This window comes from Ochotona princeps, chromosome 10, assembly GCF_030435755.1.
Source record: "Ochotona princeps isolate mOchPri1 chromosome 10, mOchPri1.hap1, whole genome shotgun sequence".
Lineage (NCBI taxonomy): Eukaryota > Metazoa > Chordata > Mammalia > Lagomorpha > Ochotonidae > Ochotona > Ochotona princeps.
In genome coordinates, this window is record NC_080841.1 from 24,709,873 (window position 1) to 24,731,983 (window position 22,111).

The window sequence follows — 22,111 nt, forward strand, 5'->3', positions numbered from 1 at the left end:
TTTAACTTCCTTTTTAACTTCAGTGGTAAAACTAATTACTGAAAATGTTAAAGAAATTTGCAAATGTTTATGCATAGATTTCTCACAAGTATTTCACAATCAGGCAGCACACTTGATCACTGTTATAAGGAAAGGCACATTTTTATTTCTTTGTAAGACCATGTCTCATTTCATCAGATTGGCTTTGCAATATCTAATCAATGTCTCTTTTTCTTTTCCTGTGTTCTATATCAATTCCCTTTCAAGGACTTATCCTTCTCTGCCACCACCTTCCTGATGTCCTTGTTTCAGTTTGTAACCAAGAGGCATGTTCCAAAGATAGACAATGTGCTTTTTACAACAATCTAACCTCTAGTTTTGACAAGAAATGACCTTATTCCTGCCAGAAAATTTCTCGATGTTTTAAGAATTCCTGAAGATTACAACAGCAAGCAAGTACATTAGGACTCCAAAAAGAAGGGAACGGGTGAAAATCTTGGGAACTTTGAGACTTGAGGAAACACACAACAGATTTTCTTTTTATCACACATATACCTGACAAGGCTTTCCAGAAAGTTCCATCCCACAGTAGCCAATAAACAGATAAAATGAACTCCAAATAAAAGTCTGTTTCTTAGATAAAGCACCTGTGAAGCAGTGGCCTGAAACAGAAAGCCTGTTTAGCAAATCACACCTGCACAGTTTAGCAGAACTCCAACGAAAAACTACACACACACTCACTCACTCACTCACAGTTCCAGCAATACCATCAGGAAGCTAATATTTTGCTCCAACCTCTTGTGTGGCAGAAGCATGCTGTGGTATCTGATTCCTTTCCACAGTGTTGTTGACAGGGCCAAGCAGGGAGCTCATCTTCCATTCCCACTGGCAGAGACAGTCAATACTTCAATTCCCCTGTCAGATGCTAAGCAACTGAGCAGAGAGCTAATCTCCCATCGCCCACTTGGGCAAAGTAGACCACTCTCCAACCGAACTGTAGAGTTAGTCAGACTGAACAAGGAACATATTTTCTGGTCATTTTCAAGGAGTGGTAGGCAGCACCCTAATCCCCAGTCTTGCTCTGAAATCCCAAGAGCTACACTTCTTGACCAGGACTTGAGTCATCTCAGCTGATCACAAACCTACACCTTCCCCTCTAGCCTCTCCCACCACCATGGTCGCAAAGATTTAGTGAGGCAGTACAAAGCAGAGCCTGGTAATGCTAGTAAGTGGAGAACCTAACCTGGCAAGATCCAGTCAAGTGTCAAGCTCAGCATCCACCAAAAATAACAAGACTTAATAGGGAACTGAGTCAGGGTGGTAGGCAACTTTTCCCTGCCACCGCCCCTCACCAGCCAGTGCTGGAGTCAACTCTGATTGAACCTCCTCCCCTTCCAGGAGCCATATGGCTCAACAAGAACTTAAGATCTTATAACTAGCAGATGGCTTACTTAACTGGAAGGGTATCAAATGCAGATCTCCATGTGCCCCCCAACCCTACCCCTGACCTGCTACAGTGTGTGATCAGTACTCCACCTCACTGGATGGTGTTGGCAGAGACAATTTGGGAGCTGAACCAATGTGTGCTCCTATACAACTCTTATGACATCACTCAAAACAGAGTCAGCAAGTAAAGATAAATTGCATTCAAACTGTTATCATCCAGCATCCAAAACATCCAGAATAGAATAAAAAAAAAACACTTTTCATGCAAAGAACCAGAAACATTACAACTTGAATATGAAAATAAAATCAATAGAAAGTAGTACTGAGGGACCAGTACCATGGCATAGCAAGTAGAGTCTCCATTTGTGCTGCCAGCATCCCATACAGATGCCAGATAAATTCCAGCTGTTCCACTTCCAATCTAGCTCCCTGCTAACAACTTGGGAAAGCAGTGAAAAAGGCACAAATGCTTGGGCTACTGCACCCAAGTGGGAGACCCAGAAGCTCCTGGCTCCTGGCTTCAATATAGCCCAACCCGGGCAATTGCTAACAACTGGGAAATGAACACAGCAGATGGAAGATCTCTCTCCTCCTCTCTCTATCTCTCCTCTGCCTCCGGTCTCTTTTGAAACTCTTTCAAATTAAAATTAATCTTTTTTAAAAAGTAAGTAGTACTGATATGAATCAGATAGTAGAAGTACCTCACAAAGATATTAAAGCAGATATTGTGGAACTACTCCAAAAAATTGTGAATTATATGAAACAAAAAAATAAATCTTAGCAAAAAAAATGTTATTTTACAAAAATCCAAATGAATATTAGAGAACCAAAAAAAAAAAACCCTAAACATTGTAATAAACAAAAGTCACACTACAAGGGCACAAGAATAACATGGAGATGACAAAGAAATAGAATCCGTGAACATAAAAATAGTTCCAGATAATTTACAAAACCCAAACAGAAGAGAAAAAATAACTTAAAAGAGAAAAAAAACTGGTAAGAGCCCCAATGACCTGTGGGACAGCAGCACAAGAGTTAACTAACATTTCCATTTTCGGAGTTCCAGAATGAGAGCAAGAGCAGTGTGACAGTGAAAATATTTTTAAAGAAATGGTGCTTGAAAATACTGCAGACCTGACCAAGAAATTTAGTATATAAGATACAGAATGTTAAGCAAATCCTCTACAATAGAGTAAAGCCAAAGAAATTCATGCCAAGACATTCAATATTATAGTTCTGGGAGAAAAAATGAAAGTGGGAAAAAAAAAAACTTCAAAGCAACCAGGGGAATCACGTGAAACATCTAGGTGAATACCAATTCAAATGACAGCAGATTTCTCATCTGGAAAAATGGAAGCTCTAAGGAATAGAATAACATTTTTCAAATAATGTAAGAAATTGTCAATTGCCAATTTTCAACCAAGCAAATACATCCTTTAAGCAATGAAGGGCAAATCAAGACATCCTCAAGTGAATGGGAACTAAGAATGCTCGTTTTCCTCAAGCGTACTCATGAACAATGACCTTAAACAGAAACAAATGACAATAAAATGACAGGAGCTTCATAAACAGAAAAAAATGCATTAGAAATAAATACGTAAATAACACATTATTCTTACATATGAAAGTTGAAACAAGAATTTTTTTTTCTCGAAATTGAAAAGCCAAGTCACAAAGAGAAAGAGAGGGAGGGATGAGCAGAAAGAGCAAGGGGGGTAGGGGAGAGGAAGTATTGAGTGGCAAGGGAGAAAGGATCAGTTGGGGTGGGGGCAGCAAGAGAATGACCATTCATTCATCCACTGGTCGAATCCCAAATGACCGCAATGTCTGGAGCTGAATCTATTGTAAACCAGGAGCCAGGAACTTCTTCCAGCTCTCCCACATGGGTGTAGGAGCCTAAATATTTGGGCCATCTTCTGCTGCTTTCCCAGGCCATTAACGGGAACTGGATTCGAAGAATAAAAGCCAGGTGTCAAAGCAGCACCCATATGAGGTGCCAGCCCTACCTAGGTGGCAGGTCTTTAACCAACGCCCAGATGGCAGCTTTATGGACTATGCCTCACAGTGCTGGTCACAGGATGGGTACAGAGAACTCACAGAAGTAGGGCTTCATTTGTGGATGGAGTAAGACAACCATATGGGTTTATTGGGTAATGATGCATTCTTTCACATCTGGAACAATATAGAATACTTTATATAAAGATGCACTCAAAATGCTACAAAGCTAATACAGATTATAAAAATTTGTTCAACTTATCTGAGGTAAGAAGAGAACAGAGAAACCAAGAAAGTAAACAGAAAAAACAAAAGGGAAGAGATGAGAAAACTACAGACAATAGGCTAGTTAGAATCTTAGATGCAAATGTTTTAATACATCAAATAAATGACAGAAGTTGGAAGATCAAAATAATTTTTAAAAAGCAAGATCCCAAAACACACCATCATTAAGAAACTCATTTCTCATATAGCAGGTAGGTTGAAATTTAAGCACTGGAAGAAAGTATATAATGCAAACTTATAAAAGAAAGGAATGCCTGCATTAATATCAGGTATCATAGATATTAGAATAAACTAAATAACCAGAAGTAAACAGGGATGATACATAGTAATAAAAAGTTAACTCAATCTGGAACATTTTGAATGTATTATTTGTACTTGTATATAGCACACAAATGTACCTGACAATTTAATCTCAAAGAAAAACTAAAGAAAAGTCATTAGTTCCTTAAACAAAGATAAATAGAAAACACACATAGTGTGTTTCATATATATTTGCAACAAAATACACATCAATTTCAATAACCACAGAAAATTCACTAAGACAAAATATATCCTGGACTTTTTTTAAAAATAGCAATTTTTAGGGATTTGGAATAATACAAAAGAGTATATTTCCTGATTATAGTAAGTTCATATCTGAAATTATTGTTTTTAAATTTCTAATTTTTTAGAAAGTAAATAATACATTTTAAAATAATTCATAAGGAAAAAAATCCCAAAATTTTAAGCTTTTATCTGTTTATTTTTATTTTATTAAAGGCCGACAGAGACATATAGAAGGCATGGAGAGAAATCTTCATTGTCTGGTTCATTCCATAAATTCAGTATCTTAGACATTCCAGACTAAATCCAGAAGGTCAGAGTGTAACCCAAGTCTCCCAAGGGGTGGCCAGGGTGCAAGTGCTTTTGTCTGCGTCCACTGCTCCCATGGTGCACATTAGCATGAGCTCGATTTAAAGCAGAGCTGCTGCAACTTTAACCTGACATTCTGATAAGTGCTATGGTTATCTCCAGCACCAAGATAGTCAGTGTGCCACACTTGAGTCTTCACCAAATAGAGCTCCAAATAGAGCTCTCCAAATAGAGCTTCTCCAAATAGAGCTCGCTCAGTTCCTGTCTTTGGCCGACCTTTGCACTAGCTGTTGCAAACATTTAGGAGCCAACCACAAGATGCAAGGGCATATGAGTTCTCTCACTCTCTCTTTCAAATAAAATAAAAAGAAAAAGAAGGAAAATTAAACTGAAGGCTTTTATTAAAAAAGAAGAAAAAGAAAAAGAAAAAGAAAAAGCTTGCCACCTTAAGCGCCTAGCTCGAGAAACTAGCAAATCAAATCCAGAAATCTAGCAACATGTAAACAGAGTTGCATGATGAAGTGGGTTTTACTCAAGGTATGTGAAGTTGATCAACAATTGAAAATCAGTGTAAAAAAACATCAACAGGATACAAAACAATCATGTGATCCTATCAACTGAAGATAGAAAAGGCCTTTAACAAAAATCTAACACTCATTTATAATAAAATTTCTCAATAAAAGAAGACTCAAGGAGACCTCCAATTAGATAAGGAGCAACTACAAAATGAACAAAACAAAAACAAAAACCTCCTATACCTGACATATTTACTGATGAAAGATTAAATTCCTTTTCCCCAAGATAGAGATCAAGAACAACAGAAACTGCTCTGTACTAAGGAAATAAAACACATAATGAAACAAGAAATAAAACTGCTCATTCAGATGATGTGATTATCTATATTGACAATTCAAATCAATTACAAAGGAATTTCCAGAAAAATTTGAATGTAAAATATTTCGATCAATTCTAATATTAATGTGATAATGTGGTATAGTAATTATTGTGCATATTCTGTGACCCTGATATGCTAATAACTTCCTTTATAAAATTTTGAAATACAGCATCAACCATAACTAATTAAAAACATTTATATATACTAACAATAAACTTTTGAAAACCATCGTCTAAACACTCAGTAGATTGCCATGATCTTGAGGTAAATAAGACACTCAAAAATAAGCTCAACAAAACATGGATAGGAAAGGTGTGTTGAAATAAAATGTCCAACAAAATAAATCATAGTACAAATAAAATTTGAATAATTATTAAAAACTAGAGTTTAACTGAAGTGTTCAAGTTTTAGGATTAGGCGAGGACTCCTAGTCTCAACACTAAAACTCTAAGCCATAAAAAGATACAAACCTAGGTAAGCATAGGACTTTCACTTTCTGAAGGTGCTCATAAAGAGGATTCAAATGACAAGCTACAAATAGCAATCCAACTAGATAACAGGCAAAATAAAGGAAGATCACCAAATAGAATAATCAAATGGAAATTAACAAAATGATGCTTAGCATCATTGGTTTCAGGCAAGTACACAACAAACCACACTCAACACCTAACAGAATGGCTATTTTTAAAGTTATAACAGCAAATATTTCTAAGGATATAAAGAGGCTAGATGGCTAGAAGGAATATAAATGATATGTCTATGTTGGAAATGCAAACATTAAATACAAAAATACAATAGGGCCCGGCAGTGTGGTCTAGCGCCAGGATCCCATATGGGCGCCGGTTCTAATCCCAACAGCTCCAATTCCCATCCAGCTGCCTGCTTGTGGCCTGGGAAAGCAGTTGAGGACGGCCCAAAGCTTTGGGACCCTGCACCCGTGTGGGAGACCCGGAAGAGGTTCCTGGTTCCTGGCTTCAGATCAGTGCAGCACTGACCGTTGTGGCTCACTTGGGAAGTGAACCATCGGATGGAAGATCTTCCTCTCTGTCTCTCCTCCTCCTCTGTATATCCGACTTTGTAATAAAAATAAAATAAATCTTTTTTAAAAATGCAATATAATCCAACAGTCATACTTGGGCATTCCAGAAAAATGAAGACATATGTTAACAAAATTCTGTATATAAATGTTATACTATATTTGTCACAAAGCACAGAAAAAATATATTGGAAACCAATGAAATATCCTTCAGTGGGTAAACAGTTTAATTTGGTATACTCACAGCACAGAATGCCATGTTAGCACTTCAGACTTTGAGGAATTTCTACGGAATTTTTCTAAAACAATATCCCCAAATGCTCTATGTTGCATGACTTCATGCACATAACATTTTAAAAAGGCAGTTTAGAAGTAAATACTGATGAGCCACTGTCAGAAGTTAGAGACCTGAGTTAGTAGAATAGCACAAAAGTGCATGTGGACATAAAAAGGCAACATGAGATTCCTTCTAATTATGATCTTGATCTGCATCTTAACTGTAGTCAATGAAACTGTATGAGACTAAACGCACACACACTCATACACACAGAAATATAAGAATAAAAACAGAAATCTGAATAAAATGGGCAGATTATATAAAGGTACTTCCAAAAGCTCATGGAAAATGGAATTAAAAGTTAAATTTTATTTTGGTACCCAAACGAAACAAAACTCTGTGTCATATTTACCACCAACATTAAACCCAAACTCCTTCTGTGGATTCAAATATCAATATTCCAAAATGGTTATACACAACCTTTTAGCCAAATAACTAGAATAACACCAGAGATTTACAACTGATAAAAGAAGTAGCTTATAATTACATACTATGAATCCAAAATCCAAACATATCAAGTTACCTAATCAAGGTAAAAATTGCAAGGGCTTCCCACCATGAACCAGGCTTAGTATACTATCACCACACTTAAGTAACCTGACCTTACTTCCTCCCTCTGTCTTTGCATCTTTTCTACCTCAGTTCCCAGGCTAAAAACAATGGAGCAACATGCATAAACAAACATGATTCAATTATTTCTCTATCTCTAGAATACACTGATGGATTTTCTGCAGAAAGAATATTGTTGTAACCTAAGAATCTTTTTTATGTAATTGTATATTATATAAAACATAGCTACACGCCTGTAGCTGTCATTAAAAATTTCATGAACCTTTTAAAGCCATTGTATTTGTGGAAAACCGGTATAATTTTTGAAAAATTTTTAAATATCCCTTCCTTCCCTTCTATAAATTATGTTAGTATTTTGAACCAATACCCTTATGTTTCTGCCAGGATGACCTAGTTTCATGGAATACTTTTGGATATCACATTTCAAATACAGGGAAAAAATAAAATACCAAGGGAAATGGTATCAGGAAATAAAACTATTCAAGTCCATGTTTAAATAAAGTCATATTCTCCATTCCATTACCAAGTGAAACATACCGTAGGCTAAATTCCGCCCTAGGTTATATGCACGTGTTCTTTCTGACTTTAGTAGGAATTGTTCATGTATAACTGAAGGCATCAGTTAGCCCTTTGGGCACAAAAATGACTATACACAAAAAAAGCAAAAATAATCTAAGTCTTATTATATTTGCCTTTTAGGTGAAAATGACATAATATAGATGACAATTCCATCAGATAATACAGGTTTTAAAAAGCACTACCATCAAATCTTAGCCACTACAAATTTAATGAAATTACTATAGTGGCATTTTCAAGACTACAAATTGTTGCAGGAATAAGTGGACGCTGGAAAATCTTTTTTATAGCAATTTTCAATTTTACTAGTGTGTGTAATAAATGTACACTGTGATATTTGTATATATTTTCCCTTTTATATATATTTTACATTTTATAGCTATTGGCTGAGAATCTGCCATTTCCAGCAGAAATAAGTATTTGCTAAATTCTCCTTCAAATATCAGTTTCCACATTTAAATGTTAATTTATTCATGGCTTCCTGTGGATCTTGATTGGATGTGCTTCCATAGGAAAGGTCTCACTGAACTTAAACTTTCGCTCTAAATGCTAGTCTGATAACATTCCGACTTGTACAAAGCAAACATCATAATGTGACATGTGATGATATATTCTCATATTTTCTAAACAAGTTATTTTTGCATGTACATCTATTATGTACATTCTGATGGCTCTAAGTGTAATAACAATTACTACATTGACTGGATTAGAAGCAGGTGAAACAAAACCCATTGATTATCTTTTAAGAGAAGAAAACATTGCAGTTCTAGTCAAAACTTTTTTTCAGCTTTTTTGTCTGTAAGACATGAACACAATTGTCTCTAAATCCTTCAGACTCAACACTCTGATCGACACCATTCATCTTCCACGGACTGTTCCCTATTGCTCCTGAACAGAATCCTAACCCTCCTTCTCTTTCAACTCTCTAAAATGTATGAATCCTTTCAGAGTTCATTCATGTTTCATTTTCCTTCCACATTGTTCCCAACATATCCCAACTGGAGTTGATCATTGCTTGTCTTGAATCCTGATTATTTTATTTTGTAACACATTTTAATCTAGAAAGGCAGAGAGAAGAAAAGAATGGTTGTACCCTAGCCCAGGACAACAATGATATGATGTAATATGGGCACCAGAATACTTTTTTAAAGCTTCCCAAAATGAAACTTACTTCTATGGCAGAGAATTATTGGACTGAGATCTAGCTCATATGATCTTTGTTTCAACAATCCGACTCTTCAGATGTGTGTTTGGTGCAGTGGGTAAGCCCCTTTTAGGGAAGCCCACATCCCATATTAAAGTGTTCAGAATGCAGCTTCCTGCTAATGCACACCTTTACGGGTAACAGATGATTCCTAAAGTAGCTAGGGCCGGATATATTTCCTGGCTCCCAGCTTAGACCTGACTCTGTCTTGGTTTTTGGGAAAATTTGGGGGTAAAATCAGAGAACATATCACTCTCTCCCACCTGTATCAAGTAAAATAAACCAGTGACATTTTCAAAAATATTTTTAAATATGACTGTTATCCAGTGTTTGTATTTGGACAACTGAAGTCACTCTCTATGAATCATGCGAGTCAGAAAGCTGGAATTTACCAACTCTCTTTTACTGAAGTCTACATTCTGCCCATCAGTAATCCCATATTAATTCTTAAACCGTTCTTCAGTACTCACCATATGCCTCAGTATGTGCCATTACCATCATGCTCCAAGCCACACTTATATATCTAGTGTTGAGTCATGAGGTTACTCCAACAACACTTCATTCTTGTCTTAGAAAAAGATCATTTGCCCATGTCATATACTTCCCTTCCTTCCCTTCACTCCCATTTCCTATTCTTCACATGAAATATTACAGCACACACAGTTCTCTTCTGTCTCTTATTTGCAACATATTCACTTCCACAAAAGAGCCTCTGCAACATGCTGTTTCTACATAGGCAATTTTCTATCATCTTAGTCTGATTTAAATATGTGCTTTCTTTTGGATACATGTTATTATGAGTTGAACTGCATCCTCTAAAGGGATACATTGAGTTCCCCTGGTGTTTGTGAACAGGATCTTATCTAGAATGCCTGCTATTCTCAGGTTATGATAGGTTTACATCACAATAAACCCATCATAAGTAAAAAAAATGCATCTATTGTGGCTGGCCTACTATAACTTAAAACATCATGCAATGAGAAGTTTCAGTTTTTCCTTTGGTGATCACATGACTGGCTGAGAACTGCAGCTCTGTGATGTTAACCTAGGAACACAGGAGACAACCACACCACATATTGCTAGCAAAGAAGAAAAAAACATCAAATTCAAAATGTAAAGTTTGATTTCTACTGAATGTGCTTTCACATCACTGTAAAATCATAGTCATTAATTCCAAACACTGACATGTACATAGCAGCTTTTCACATAATTGAATTAAGATGAGTCCTGTTGAATCAAGGTGAACCTTAGTCCATTATAGATAGTGTCCTCCTTAGAAGGAAGACACAGAATCTTGAGAGGCAGCAGAGGCCATGTGGTGATGGAGGCAGATGCTGGAGCGATGCACCAGCAAACCACAGAATTAAAGTTTCTGGGCAACACCACAAGCTAGAAGAGGCAAGGAAAGATTGTGCCTATAGATTCCAGAGGCAGTGAATCCCTGTCTACATCTGGATTTAATATTTCTAGACTCCAGAACTAAAAGATTATAAAACATCTGCTATTTTAAGTCACCCAGGGTCTTTTTTCATGCTTTTTTATAGCAAATCTGTACTAAGAAAAGAATTTTCATAGAACTTGTTCAAGACACTTTCCTGAGCACTGGTGTTTTGATCAAGTCAGCCTCCAGCAATTTGTACATTCATAATTTTCCTTTAATTACAGTGACTGGTCACTTGCCTTTTCCTCTCCAAAGACTAAGCTCCACCAGCATATGATCCTACAGATCACAAAGTGGACTTTCAGATGTTATTTCCTATTAGGCTGGATTTGTGTTTGTTTCTGCTTTGCAATGGGAACCCCAACAGTCTGAGAATTTATATAATTTTCTCAGGATTTTTATCATTTTCAGCTAATTTATGATTCAAACCTGTCTCCTAAATAAAAGATTGCATTTTAAATAGCATGCAAATGGTGTAAGACTATTTTTACACAGATGGTTTTACCTCTTTTCATAATGAAGTGGGAAGAATCTCTTTCTTGATATAACATAACTAGAGTTAGTTCTATATGTTATAGGTCAGTGGTCAAGGCAGGTTAGAGGAAACAGTGTTTCTTAAGGCATCATAGTCCATTTTGACTGTCCCAAATAGAAACAGTGAGAATTTCATATAAAACTACATTCTTGTGTACATCAAAACCACTTGTTTTGACATTTTGAACAGATATTAATTATTAAAGTATACACATATGTGAGGTATTACAATTTTTACATTACAAAATGTACAATTAAGTACAAGTTTGTGTCAAAATGTGGCTTTTTAGTTCTAGCATGTGTTTGTATGTGTGTGTGTGTGTGTGAGATTTTGTGTTTGTTTGGTTTGAGTCAAAGAACTGTGAAAACTAATTATTCTTTGGATCTTCACAATAACCCAAGTTCGTGTAAATATTTTATTCTTAGCCAAAGGTCAGAGAAACATGAGAGTAAAATTTTAAGTAATTTAAACACCTCAGGCTCAAAATTCTCATTTCTGTAATGGAGATAATATAAGGCAATACCCTAGAGCTATTATTAGTACCTTTAAAAAGCATGAAAATCTTTAGTAGAGTACACATAGTTCATTTAAACAAAGGCAACATTATAATTTTAAAGTTATTCTGAAAAACTTCATTAGTTCTTATTTAAAACTCACTCAAAAGTTGTTCAAAACGTGGAACAACCTGGGTGACAGCTTTCTGGACATGCAGAGAATCTCTAAATGGATGTTTCACAAACACATACATTCAGACTTACCTGCACAACTAGAGTCACCGTATAAAGCAGCGAATAGTATTAAAACAGCAATATGACTTGGGGTTCTTTTGCAGCCAGCTAGAGTATGGGATCATGTGTGGGACACAGAGCCTTCTGAAATGAATGAGGAAATTTCCCCATGATGGTATAATGCTTTCATGTACCCATAGAGGGCTTTAAAAAAAAGAAACAGGGATGACTCTTGTATAGTAGCTGAACATTTGCATAAACACAATAGCATAAATCTATGTGGATACACATTTAGCATAAGCTTACAGGGATGTATATAACAGTGCAAATGTGCATCGATAGACACAGTAGCACAAACTTAGCTGAATATACAAAGTCATAAATTAACTTGGATATATGAGTATACATGTGTATTAATTTATGTGTAAAAATATCGCAGAGAGGAAATAGTAGAGAAACTTATCTTCTTGCCCATTCAGCCACCAATGAGTTATGTGGCCCACATTTTAACATCTAAGAATAAATTTATAAGGTATCTTTAAAAATTCATAGAAATGTTTGTTATCAAAAAACAACCAAGCATGGATTTTAAAATTTTGCCCCTCAAATAAACATATTTTGATTCTATTTTCCCACAAACATTTTAAAATAACTCTTCTAAAGTATAATCTAAAAACATAAGCATGTAACTTTTGTTTTTGTCTTAATGGGTACATAAAAATATATGTATTTCATACACATTTATGAGATGACATGTGCTGTATTAATATGTGGATTCCTTTTCAAATGTTTAAATGAGAGAAAATGTATTTCCTTAAATACTATTTTTCAATATTCAAAATTATTTTAGACTTAGAGAAAAATAAAACATTATATTTTCATTGTTACTTGTTACTGTATTGTACAAGAGAAAAACAAGTCTTTCTTCCCTGAGAGTTCCTCTGTCTTCTCAGGATTTTTGATACAAAAGGAAAACCACAGATTGACAATGAACTCCAGGAGACCCTAGGATAGGATCACCTTAACTGGCTCCAGTGTTACAAGAGGGCAAAAAGCTCATGTTTCCTAGCAAAGTCCCTTGAAAAATGTGCTCATGGCATACATTCTAGAGATTAATTGAAAGTCTTGGTTTATCTAATCCAAAAAAAAATTGGCTACGTAGTGTTTTCTCTTTTTCCAGAATTATCAATAATTTTCCTTTTTCAGATTGACTGCATTAATCAAGCAAGCATACTTTATGACAAGCTTGATTATGAAACTCCTATCATTCATCTATTGATTCCTTGAAGTTTATTTATCCAGGCAATTTTTTTCTTCATTGTATCAGATCAAAGCCCTTCATTCTCATGCTTACTTGTCTGTGTGACTCTTAAACTGCCAGTGTACCAGAGAATCCTCAAAATAGCATAGCAATTGTCAGTTCTAGTGCTAAATCATTTTTTGGCTGTACAATTGCGGTATTTGCTTGGCTTCAAATCATAACAATTATTACACTGACAATCCTTCTGATACTATGTAGAACAACCTCAGGGCAAAGAATTCAAACTCTGAGGGTTTTTTATCTCAATATCTAATTTTTAACTAATACACAAAAAGGACATATTTATATAACAGGTGATATCTCTACATGTATACATTGTGCAATGATCAGATTTAGGTCAACATCTATCTTCTCGAATATTACTGCCTTTATATCACCTCTTCAAGATATCTGAAAAGAACAAGCTGCATTTGTGTATATATTGACCACAGAATCTACAAAACATGAGACTGCATGTGACAGCAGGAGAAGGCCCAAGACGAACCCTCTATCCATGGAGCAGGTTCTGTCTCCTGCTCTCCAGACAATCCCAATTCTGCAGCTTCACCTGTACTGACCAATTGGATCTCTCTCTATTCTCCACTTACTTTTCAATGTAATATTCTAGACGGTTTCGTTCGTTTTATCTAGCCCAGTACTCCTGTCATTTAAAAAGAGAAACAAAGTGCATTTCTTAAACCCACAGAGTGGCAATTTTTGAATCAGATTTCCAAACTCCTGATCTTTGGACCTTGTAACAGCTTTAAATGCAGGGATATATTCCTTGAATAGTTTTTTTTAATTTGTTTTAAATGCAGTAACAGGGTACATTTTTGAATACACACCTGTTAGTATGAGTTCTTAGAAATGTAATGCCTTGAATATATTCAGACTGGTTTCCTATTTAAAGCAACCCAGGCAGACCTCACCTTCACACTAAGTACTTTTAGTATATGTGCTGCCGAAGCGAGCACTATACTAAATACTTTTACCTTCCATTTGCTAGCTACTAGGCAGCAGTAGAGAGAGACAGACAGGGATAGTAAGAAATCATACAAATATTGGGTTAAATACTCCAATAATCAAAGTTGGGTCAGACTGAAACCAGACCCCATCTGGGTCTCCCACACGGACGGCAGAAACTCAAATATGGGAATGAGAGTTTGCTATGTCCCAGAATGTTCATTAGCAAGAAGCTGTAATGGGAGCCATCACTCCAACCCAGGCTCTCTGGCACACATGTAGGTATCCCAAGAGACGGCTTACCCCTCCCCCTCTCCGCACCACAACTTTCTTCTGGATGAATTCAGTGTAAATACTGGAAGAATAAATGTATTACCGATGGTTCTCTTATATTTTATAGATATTTAGTACAGTAGTTTTAATATTAAAAATATGAAAATGTAAATAGAAGTGTACAAATTAGAAACAAGTTTTTCCTTGATAGCAAAGAATTAGGAAATAAAGCAGTCTTATTAAATAAGTACTTTCACCTTTTTTTGAAAGAAATGAGAGCTTAAAGGGTTTATAAAGAAATTTTGCCTAAACTAGGAAATGATTTGACATGTATTGAAATGATAATACTCATTTCAATAGACATTCTCAGAGCATTTTTACTCCCTGGAGAGTAATTAGATCATAGCTACCCGCTTTTCCTTTAGATCTTTTCAAGTGTTTTTGCAGTTTCTAATGTACAACTACCTATGAAAATGCAGTACAGTTTCACAGGTAAAGCAAAAGACAAGGAAAAAAGGATGATTTTTAACATTGTCTTTCAGGTTGTCTTTCTTCAAGTTTGTTTCCACACTTTTAGCATTAAAATTCGATTCTGTTATAAGTCAGTGGGTAGAATGGACAACTTCCAGATACAAAAATATCTTCTATGTCTTCTCTACTGAGCAAAAGGAGATAAGCATTTAGACTGAAACCACTACATGGAATACACATAGACAGAGCCTCAGGACACTCCATATTTTTATGACGCTAGAGGCATGGACACCCTGCCTCCCTGCCAACTTCATTGCTTAAGTTCTGCATCTTGACTGGGAGCTCCCAATACACACGGCATAACATTCTGATTAAACATCACATTGTTAACACTTACCTATAATTCATCAGGGTTGCCTTTCTGCATTAGTATTTTAAATTGTATTCAGGCTGGACTGCAACACCCATTCATTCATGTGGAATATAGGACTGGAAACAGAACTGACCCAACAATTGCAAACACCAATATATGCATAAGCTGACTGAGGCAACAGATTGTGCCGGACCCTGTACTGGCAAGCACACACAGGAATCAGGCCATGGATCACCTCAGACAATGTTTTTTTGAGGATCCCCCCAACTGAACTGCTGATTTCAGAACCCCAACCATGAAGAGAAGTGCAGGTGTCAAAGTGGATGGCAAATCTAGGTGCACATAGAGGATATAGTGCTCTACTGGAACCTGCAGAGGACACTTGGTACCATAACAGGATGGAGGACAGAATAAGTCAGTATCTATCCCAGTCATGTGTTGGCAGTGAAAATCTGGGCTAACAGAGACTGTGGGGTGGACTGTGTCAGCCAGTGGATTCTGGAGAGATTTCATTGTGCTTGGAATGGCAAGACCGGCAGCAATTCAGAACTGTTGAACTATCAAAACCACCTGAGCAGGACCCTCGGAGCACGCCCCACGTCAGGGACCTGGGATGGACGAGAGACTGGATGGGGCTTCTCCCTTTATTCTTCCCTTACCCCATATCTAGAAAAAAAAAATAATGATGTGGAAACCATGGTCTTACCCACTTTCCTGTAGCCTTTGACCATTTGTACCCTAATCAACTATGCATAGATCTTCAAAATAATAAATAAATATAAATAAATAAATTGTATTCCCAAGACATTTTTAAATTTATATTTATTTGACAGGCAAAGAGAGAAAGAGAGAGCGAGTGAGAGCGAGCGCCAACTCACTCCTCCAGTGCCTGCAATCGCAGGTGCTGGGCTAGTTCAAAACCTAGGGCCAGCATACAAATCAGTTTTTTCAGCTAGGCTGGCAAGTACCCTGCTACTTAGTCATTACTGTTCCTTTTTGAGGCATACATTAACAAGAGACTAGATCATAAATTCAGGCACAGTTCAACTCAGGCATTCCAATATGGGATAGGAGAATCCCAGATTGAACCACTGTGCAAAATGCCTGTCATTTCCTAGTGCTTCTACTGCATTGCTTTTTGAGTAAATGGCAACATTTCCTAGGCCAAACAAAGAGGTTCAGGGCCACAGTCCTGGCTCAGCAGGCATGACTGCCACATGATACACCAGCATGGACCTGGTAGTTCACACGGGAAGGCAGCAAAGAGATGATGCAAGTGCTTTTGTCCTTGCTACTCATGAGGGAGACCTAGAGAATGTCGCTTCTGACGCTCACATGGGCCTGTGCTGGCTGTTGCAGCTTTCTGCACAGGAAACATCGGATAGAGGACTTCTGCCTGTCTCTCCCACTCTCTAATGCTGACTTTCAAATAAATAAGGAGATATTTTTTAAAATAATAAAATAGGTTTAAACAGTGTTTGTCTTTTCAAGAAGGATATCACTATGAAAATAATATTTTCAATCCAAATAATAGATCTCAAGGCCTTCCAAGGAAGTGAGGAGACCTACTCACTAATTGCTTCAAGATGAGAGGAGAATACGCACAAAGGTAATTTTCTTGAAATGAACAAGGATGCAAGCATTGCTTAAAGTGAATGGGGCTGACATAGACCACTGGCTGCATGCTCTGAGGGCTTGTGTTGTGGTGCTCCTTGCCTCTGCTTTGAAAGGTAAGAGTATGCTCCAGGGTTCATTGGGCACCCCAGTGTTCTAAAGAAGCCAAGAGCAAACTCTGTATTCTGAGGACTATAATTATGAGACATCTCACAGTGAGATCTGCCCCTAGCAGCTTCTAAGCTTACACAAACTGTGGCTGATAACTAAAATAACAATATAGCACCCTTTGAGTGACTCGAGTGAAAAATTCATTAGTTCTAAGGTCATCATTTTAATGCAAGAGCCAAATTCCATTAATGTCGCCAGATTCTATCAGAGAAAGACAGCTGTAAAAATCAGACAGGGATTTAATGTTGCAATGACTAGTAAAATTAGGACCAAATGACAAAGGCAAGCCTTGCACATTTTTTTAAATAAAATGTAGTAATCAGATAAGATTAACATTTCTGGTATTAATACTAAAAAAAATAGCATCGTCCACATACCTTCATGGAAGTGTTAATAGCAATTGTTTTTGGTGGGGTATACAAAAAAAATAGAACATTCAGTCATTTAAATGTTTTTTTCTTATCATTTATATGCACCTGACATCTAAAAGATGCTGCTCCAAGTGTTGTGGGTAGATGCCATTTAAAGGAGAGAAAGGAAGATAGATCCTTGTGTTTAACCAAATGTTAAATATTTTTTTTTACTCACCTGCACACTAAGATGAATCCATTTCTTCACAAGAATTCTCCCCACTGTCATTACTTTTATTGGAGGCTGCAAACCATTTACTGTGCGATAATAAAACATGGTCTCTTTCTCAGATATTGTAAGTTTGAACACAATCTGCCCATCCACCGTCTTTTCTATGACACACCTTAGGAAGCAGCCAGAAAAGAGAAAAAAGGTCAGCATCCAACCAAAAAGACATGCAAAGGCATCAAACAGCTACAATAGTGTTCGCATGACCCCAAATTCCACTCAAAATGGTGCCCTGTGACTAGATGCCTGAAAGCCGTTATATTCAAAGCTGTCCTTAGTCCAATGAAGAAGCCACTTTTATTTCAATAAAAAAATTGAATTTTTATTTACAATATATTCCCCAGAGCTTCAAAACCCTTCATCAGATCCATGATAGAAACTAAAGTGGTTGAATCATTCTGCAAAACTAACATTTAATGTATTGGCTCATTAGCTTCTCTGCTGTTTCTTTCATGAAACATGGTTACAACACACTACATCCCACTTGAGAATTGAGTCACCAGTGCAAATCTTTATTTTTCTTAATCCTTTTCTTTTAACATCAAAAAAATTTAATGCCCATGGAAGAGTCTAAATTGTTAGCCCTGAAGTCAGAATCAGTCTATTTAATTCCCATGAAGGAACGAAGAATAAGCCGTGATCTTCCCTACTTTTACTGTCATCAACTAGACAGAAGCCCAAGACAGTATCTGCAGGATGACTGCTACCTCTCCTTGAACACACAGCTCACACAAGGCACTCCAGTCACATCAACTATCTTATGTAAAGGGTCATTTAGTGTTCAAAGAACACAGCGAGATAACACTTGGATGGAAACAATGAAGAATTTCTACATCTCACTTCAGGCTAGTTATCATTTTTGAGCTTACTTAATGCTACATCTTTCACACTCTAGATTCTGTTGGTTGTTGTTTGCTCAGCTCAAGTATGCCTTTATGTTCGTGCCTGACTCCAGAACCCTTGTCACTACTCAAGGTTAAGAAGCACCCTTTGTCCTAACTTAACACTGTGCTGCCAAGATAACAGTACCAAGCCACCTGGCCTGTCCATTTAATCATTAATATTCTAGGAAAGAAATAGGTTTGATACAGCCAAACGTTAAAAAATGATGTTAGTGACTGAATTCATAAGTAATGAAGAGTAAAAGGTAAAATAGGGATAGCCATGAATTACCGATGAAGGTGTTTTTACAATTTTTTTTAAATTGTTTTTTTCACAAATTATTTCTTACCTGTATCTATTTTTTCTCCTATAGGTGGGTTAGAAATGAGACTGCAGAGTGCTAAAAGTAACTTTTTTAACATCACTATTTTACTGTATTTTGAATACGTGTTTGATAAGAAATTTATGATACCAATTTGTGATACCAAGTTTATTTTTCATTTAGACAATAAATTTAGCAAAGTTTTCACATCAAATAGGAATAAGAATTCTAAGTTCTACCCAATTTTTTTAATTGTTCAGTAGTTGAATATTTTAACTCACTAGAATCAGATATTCCCTTCATCCTTTGATTCCAAGTCTAAAACACTTTAAGAATTTGATACCATTCATTTTTCTTGCATCTAAATCTAAAAGTGAGAATTTGACCATTATTCAAGAATGTATTTACCAAAGACAGACTTATTTCCCCAAGCTTACTGAAAACACATGCTTAATATGTTATTGATTATCTTCCTTGCTATTTTGTTTGCATGTAAACAAACCAGCTTTGGTAGATAAAAAGTGTAAGAGGAAGGCAGGTAGCAAAATATTTAGGAACTGGATTTATTCTGCTCCTGAATAAACAATAATTGGATAATCCATGTTTTGTTTGTTTTACTTATCTAGTGAAAACACCCCGAATTTTCCTCAATTCCCATAGGTATTTAAGTTTGGAGCATCAAAATAACCTTGATACAGGAAACCATCAAATCCAACTGCCACTATCTCTAGAAATACTGTCTTATTCATGCAAAGTGACAAAAGACGAATCTGAAACAGATAAAAGGTGGCTTCAAAAAGTTTGCACAAAGTGCATATTGGAAAACACTAATCATGGGTTTCACAAAATTTCTACCAAAATGCACCTATATATTCTTTCCGTTTCTATGGACTTTTAAGAAGCCCCCCTTCCCCCCCCCACACACACACAACAACTTTAGTTCCTGAAAGCTTGGAAAACATTTCATTCTAATCCTCTTTGCCAAGAAACAGTATTAGTAATCTTTGGATACCAGTTACATAAATCTAGTTTCTTGGATTTATAGAAAGCAGTTTCAGTTTATTGTACATATAGAAACTTTGGGAGACATTGACTTGTGATTATATTAATTTCAAATTCCAAATAAACCAATTTGGCATTTGGCAAATTGAAACAAAATGCCAAAGACATCTACGTTACATTTGCTTATGAGACTGAGAGACTTATCCAGTTTGTTTCACAAGTGTTTGAGTCAGTCAACACTCTATAAATACATCAGCAGCAAAGGACCGAAAGTCCTCTGCAGTGTACAAAAACTATTCTAAGTTTAAAAATTTGCAGATCGGCTCTAAATATTTAAGGTGAAACCATTAACCAAAAAAAAAAAAAAAAAATCAGAATGAAAGCAGGTGATTAAAATCAACTAGCAAGGAATGATGGTAACTGAGCTAAATTCCAGACTCCTAAGAGGCCTTTGGGTTAAGATCGACAGCAGGAAAGGCTTTGGAAATTTCTCACACTTGCTGAAATCTTCCCAAATTACAGGATAAACACACCACAAAACAATCTGCTATAAGCTATATCTTTTCAGAGATGGTGTGCTGTTCAACTTTTATTTTGAACATCTATGAGTCACATACTCTTTGAGAATCAAGGATAGATAAAACGCAATCCTACTACATCATCTGAGACCTATCTGCCTAAAGAAAACTAGAGACACCTGCTTGTATCAACCTGAATCAAAGGCTTTGGACATACTGATTACTGGTATTAATAATCCCCAGACCTCACGTCTTCCACTGAACCTAGTATAGTTAACCTGCTAGACAACAAGTGATTCCAATGGAACCATCTCTGCCTCCAGGGAAATTACTCCGACACACTCTTTTTTCATTGTTCAAACTTGTTGGATTACAAAGCTAAGAAAGCCACCCAAGGGAGTCGGCGCTCAGCTGTGTGGATTCAGGATGATGAGGCTCGTGCCTGGCTGAGAACTCAGGTGCTAATCGTCTCCAGTACCAACTGATTTTTGCAAGCTGTTAGGAAAGCTGACACCCACACTACTACTTACATTACACCTGCTTGCTCAGGTTTCAACCACACAGCTAAAGTAAATGACGCCGCCAGTCTCAGGGAAGGAGGAGAAGAAAAGCAATTCGTGTGATTTCCAAAAATGAAACTTGTAGACTTGCTGGGAGAGTTAGGGTGCAGATCATTCTTGTCGGCTGTGATGCAGCTGCTGAGGCCCGCCGAGATAAGAGCGGCATAGGCGGGGCTGGAGGATCGGTATGGGCAATCCTGAATACAAAGACGTTGCATACAAAAACGAATACTTTCGGCAGTGGCAGAGCTGTGACAATAGGGGCTCCGCTCTGGGAGTCCACACGTGGCTTGGTTTGGCACAAGGGAGATATTCTTGAACGCTCCCACGTTCTCCAGCCTGGGGAAAAGACCCCGAGAGTCTGCCAAGGATCCTGAAGCCAAATAGCCAAAGATCAAAGTTTCAATGACCCGAAACAAGAAGCCGAAGCCCATTGAAACAGCCAGGCGATTCATGTTTACAAAAAAGCATTCTTCTCCTGGGACAGCCTTCCTAAATAAATAATCAGGCCCATGCCGCTTGCCAACAACTCTTTAAAGCAGGGACTTGAAGGAACATTGAGGGACTTCATGTTCTGGAAGCTGCAGACACGTTTGCACACGAAGGGGAGTCCAAAGATGATCTTAGTAGTGAAGACACAAGTGGCAAGCCTCTGGGCTCTGAGAATCCTAAACACAGAATGTTAAGCGAAGACTTAGTGAGTTGTCTTGAGCAGGAAGCCTTTGGGCCTCTAATTAGGGTCAGGTTGGAACTTTTCAAAAACTATGGTGAGCACACTGCCTAGAGCAAAACCCTATAGGGGCTGGGAGGTAAATTTCTTCATTTTATTGGACAAATGATTTTAAAAGTCCACAGGACAGCCAAAAAAGATATGTGCAAGTGGAAATTGAAAAGATGATGGAAAAATGAAATTCTAAGAAGCTTATTTGCGTGCCAAAAAATGCTTAAACCATACATGTTGTTTTCATAATACACATTTTCCAGGAACTACTTCAAGTCCTCCAGTACTCACAGCTTTCAAATTTCACCCACATAAGCGTTTCTATATATATATCACTTACATGAGAATATACATAACTATGTGAAGTACTTCTAGATTTATGTAGACAGTAATTAATAATATATTCCACAACACAATAAGTAT

General features: G+C 36.8%; 1 protein-coding gene across 1 annotated transcript in view; it reads right to left on the minus strand.

Moving 5' to 3' along the window:
• Nucleotides 1-21,422, minus strand: part of USH2A (usherin) — a 641,433-nt gene extending 620,011 nt beyond the window's left edge. Inside the window, exons 1-2 of the mRNA XM_004578639.2 lie at nt 20,938-21,422; nt 17,633-17,798 (exon numbers count right to left, since the gene is read on the minus strand). Coding sequence (XP_004578696.2) covers nt 17,633-17,798; nt 20,938-21,422 — 651 coding nt within the window. The remainder of the gene's footprint in view (nt 1-17,632; nt 17,799-20,937) is intronic.
• Nucleotides 21,423-22,111: the final 689 nt, after the last annotated feature.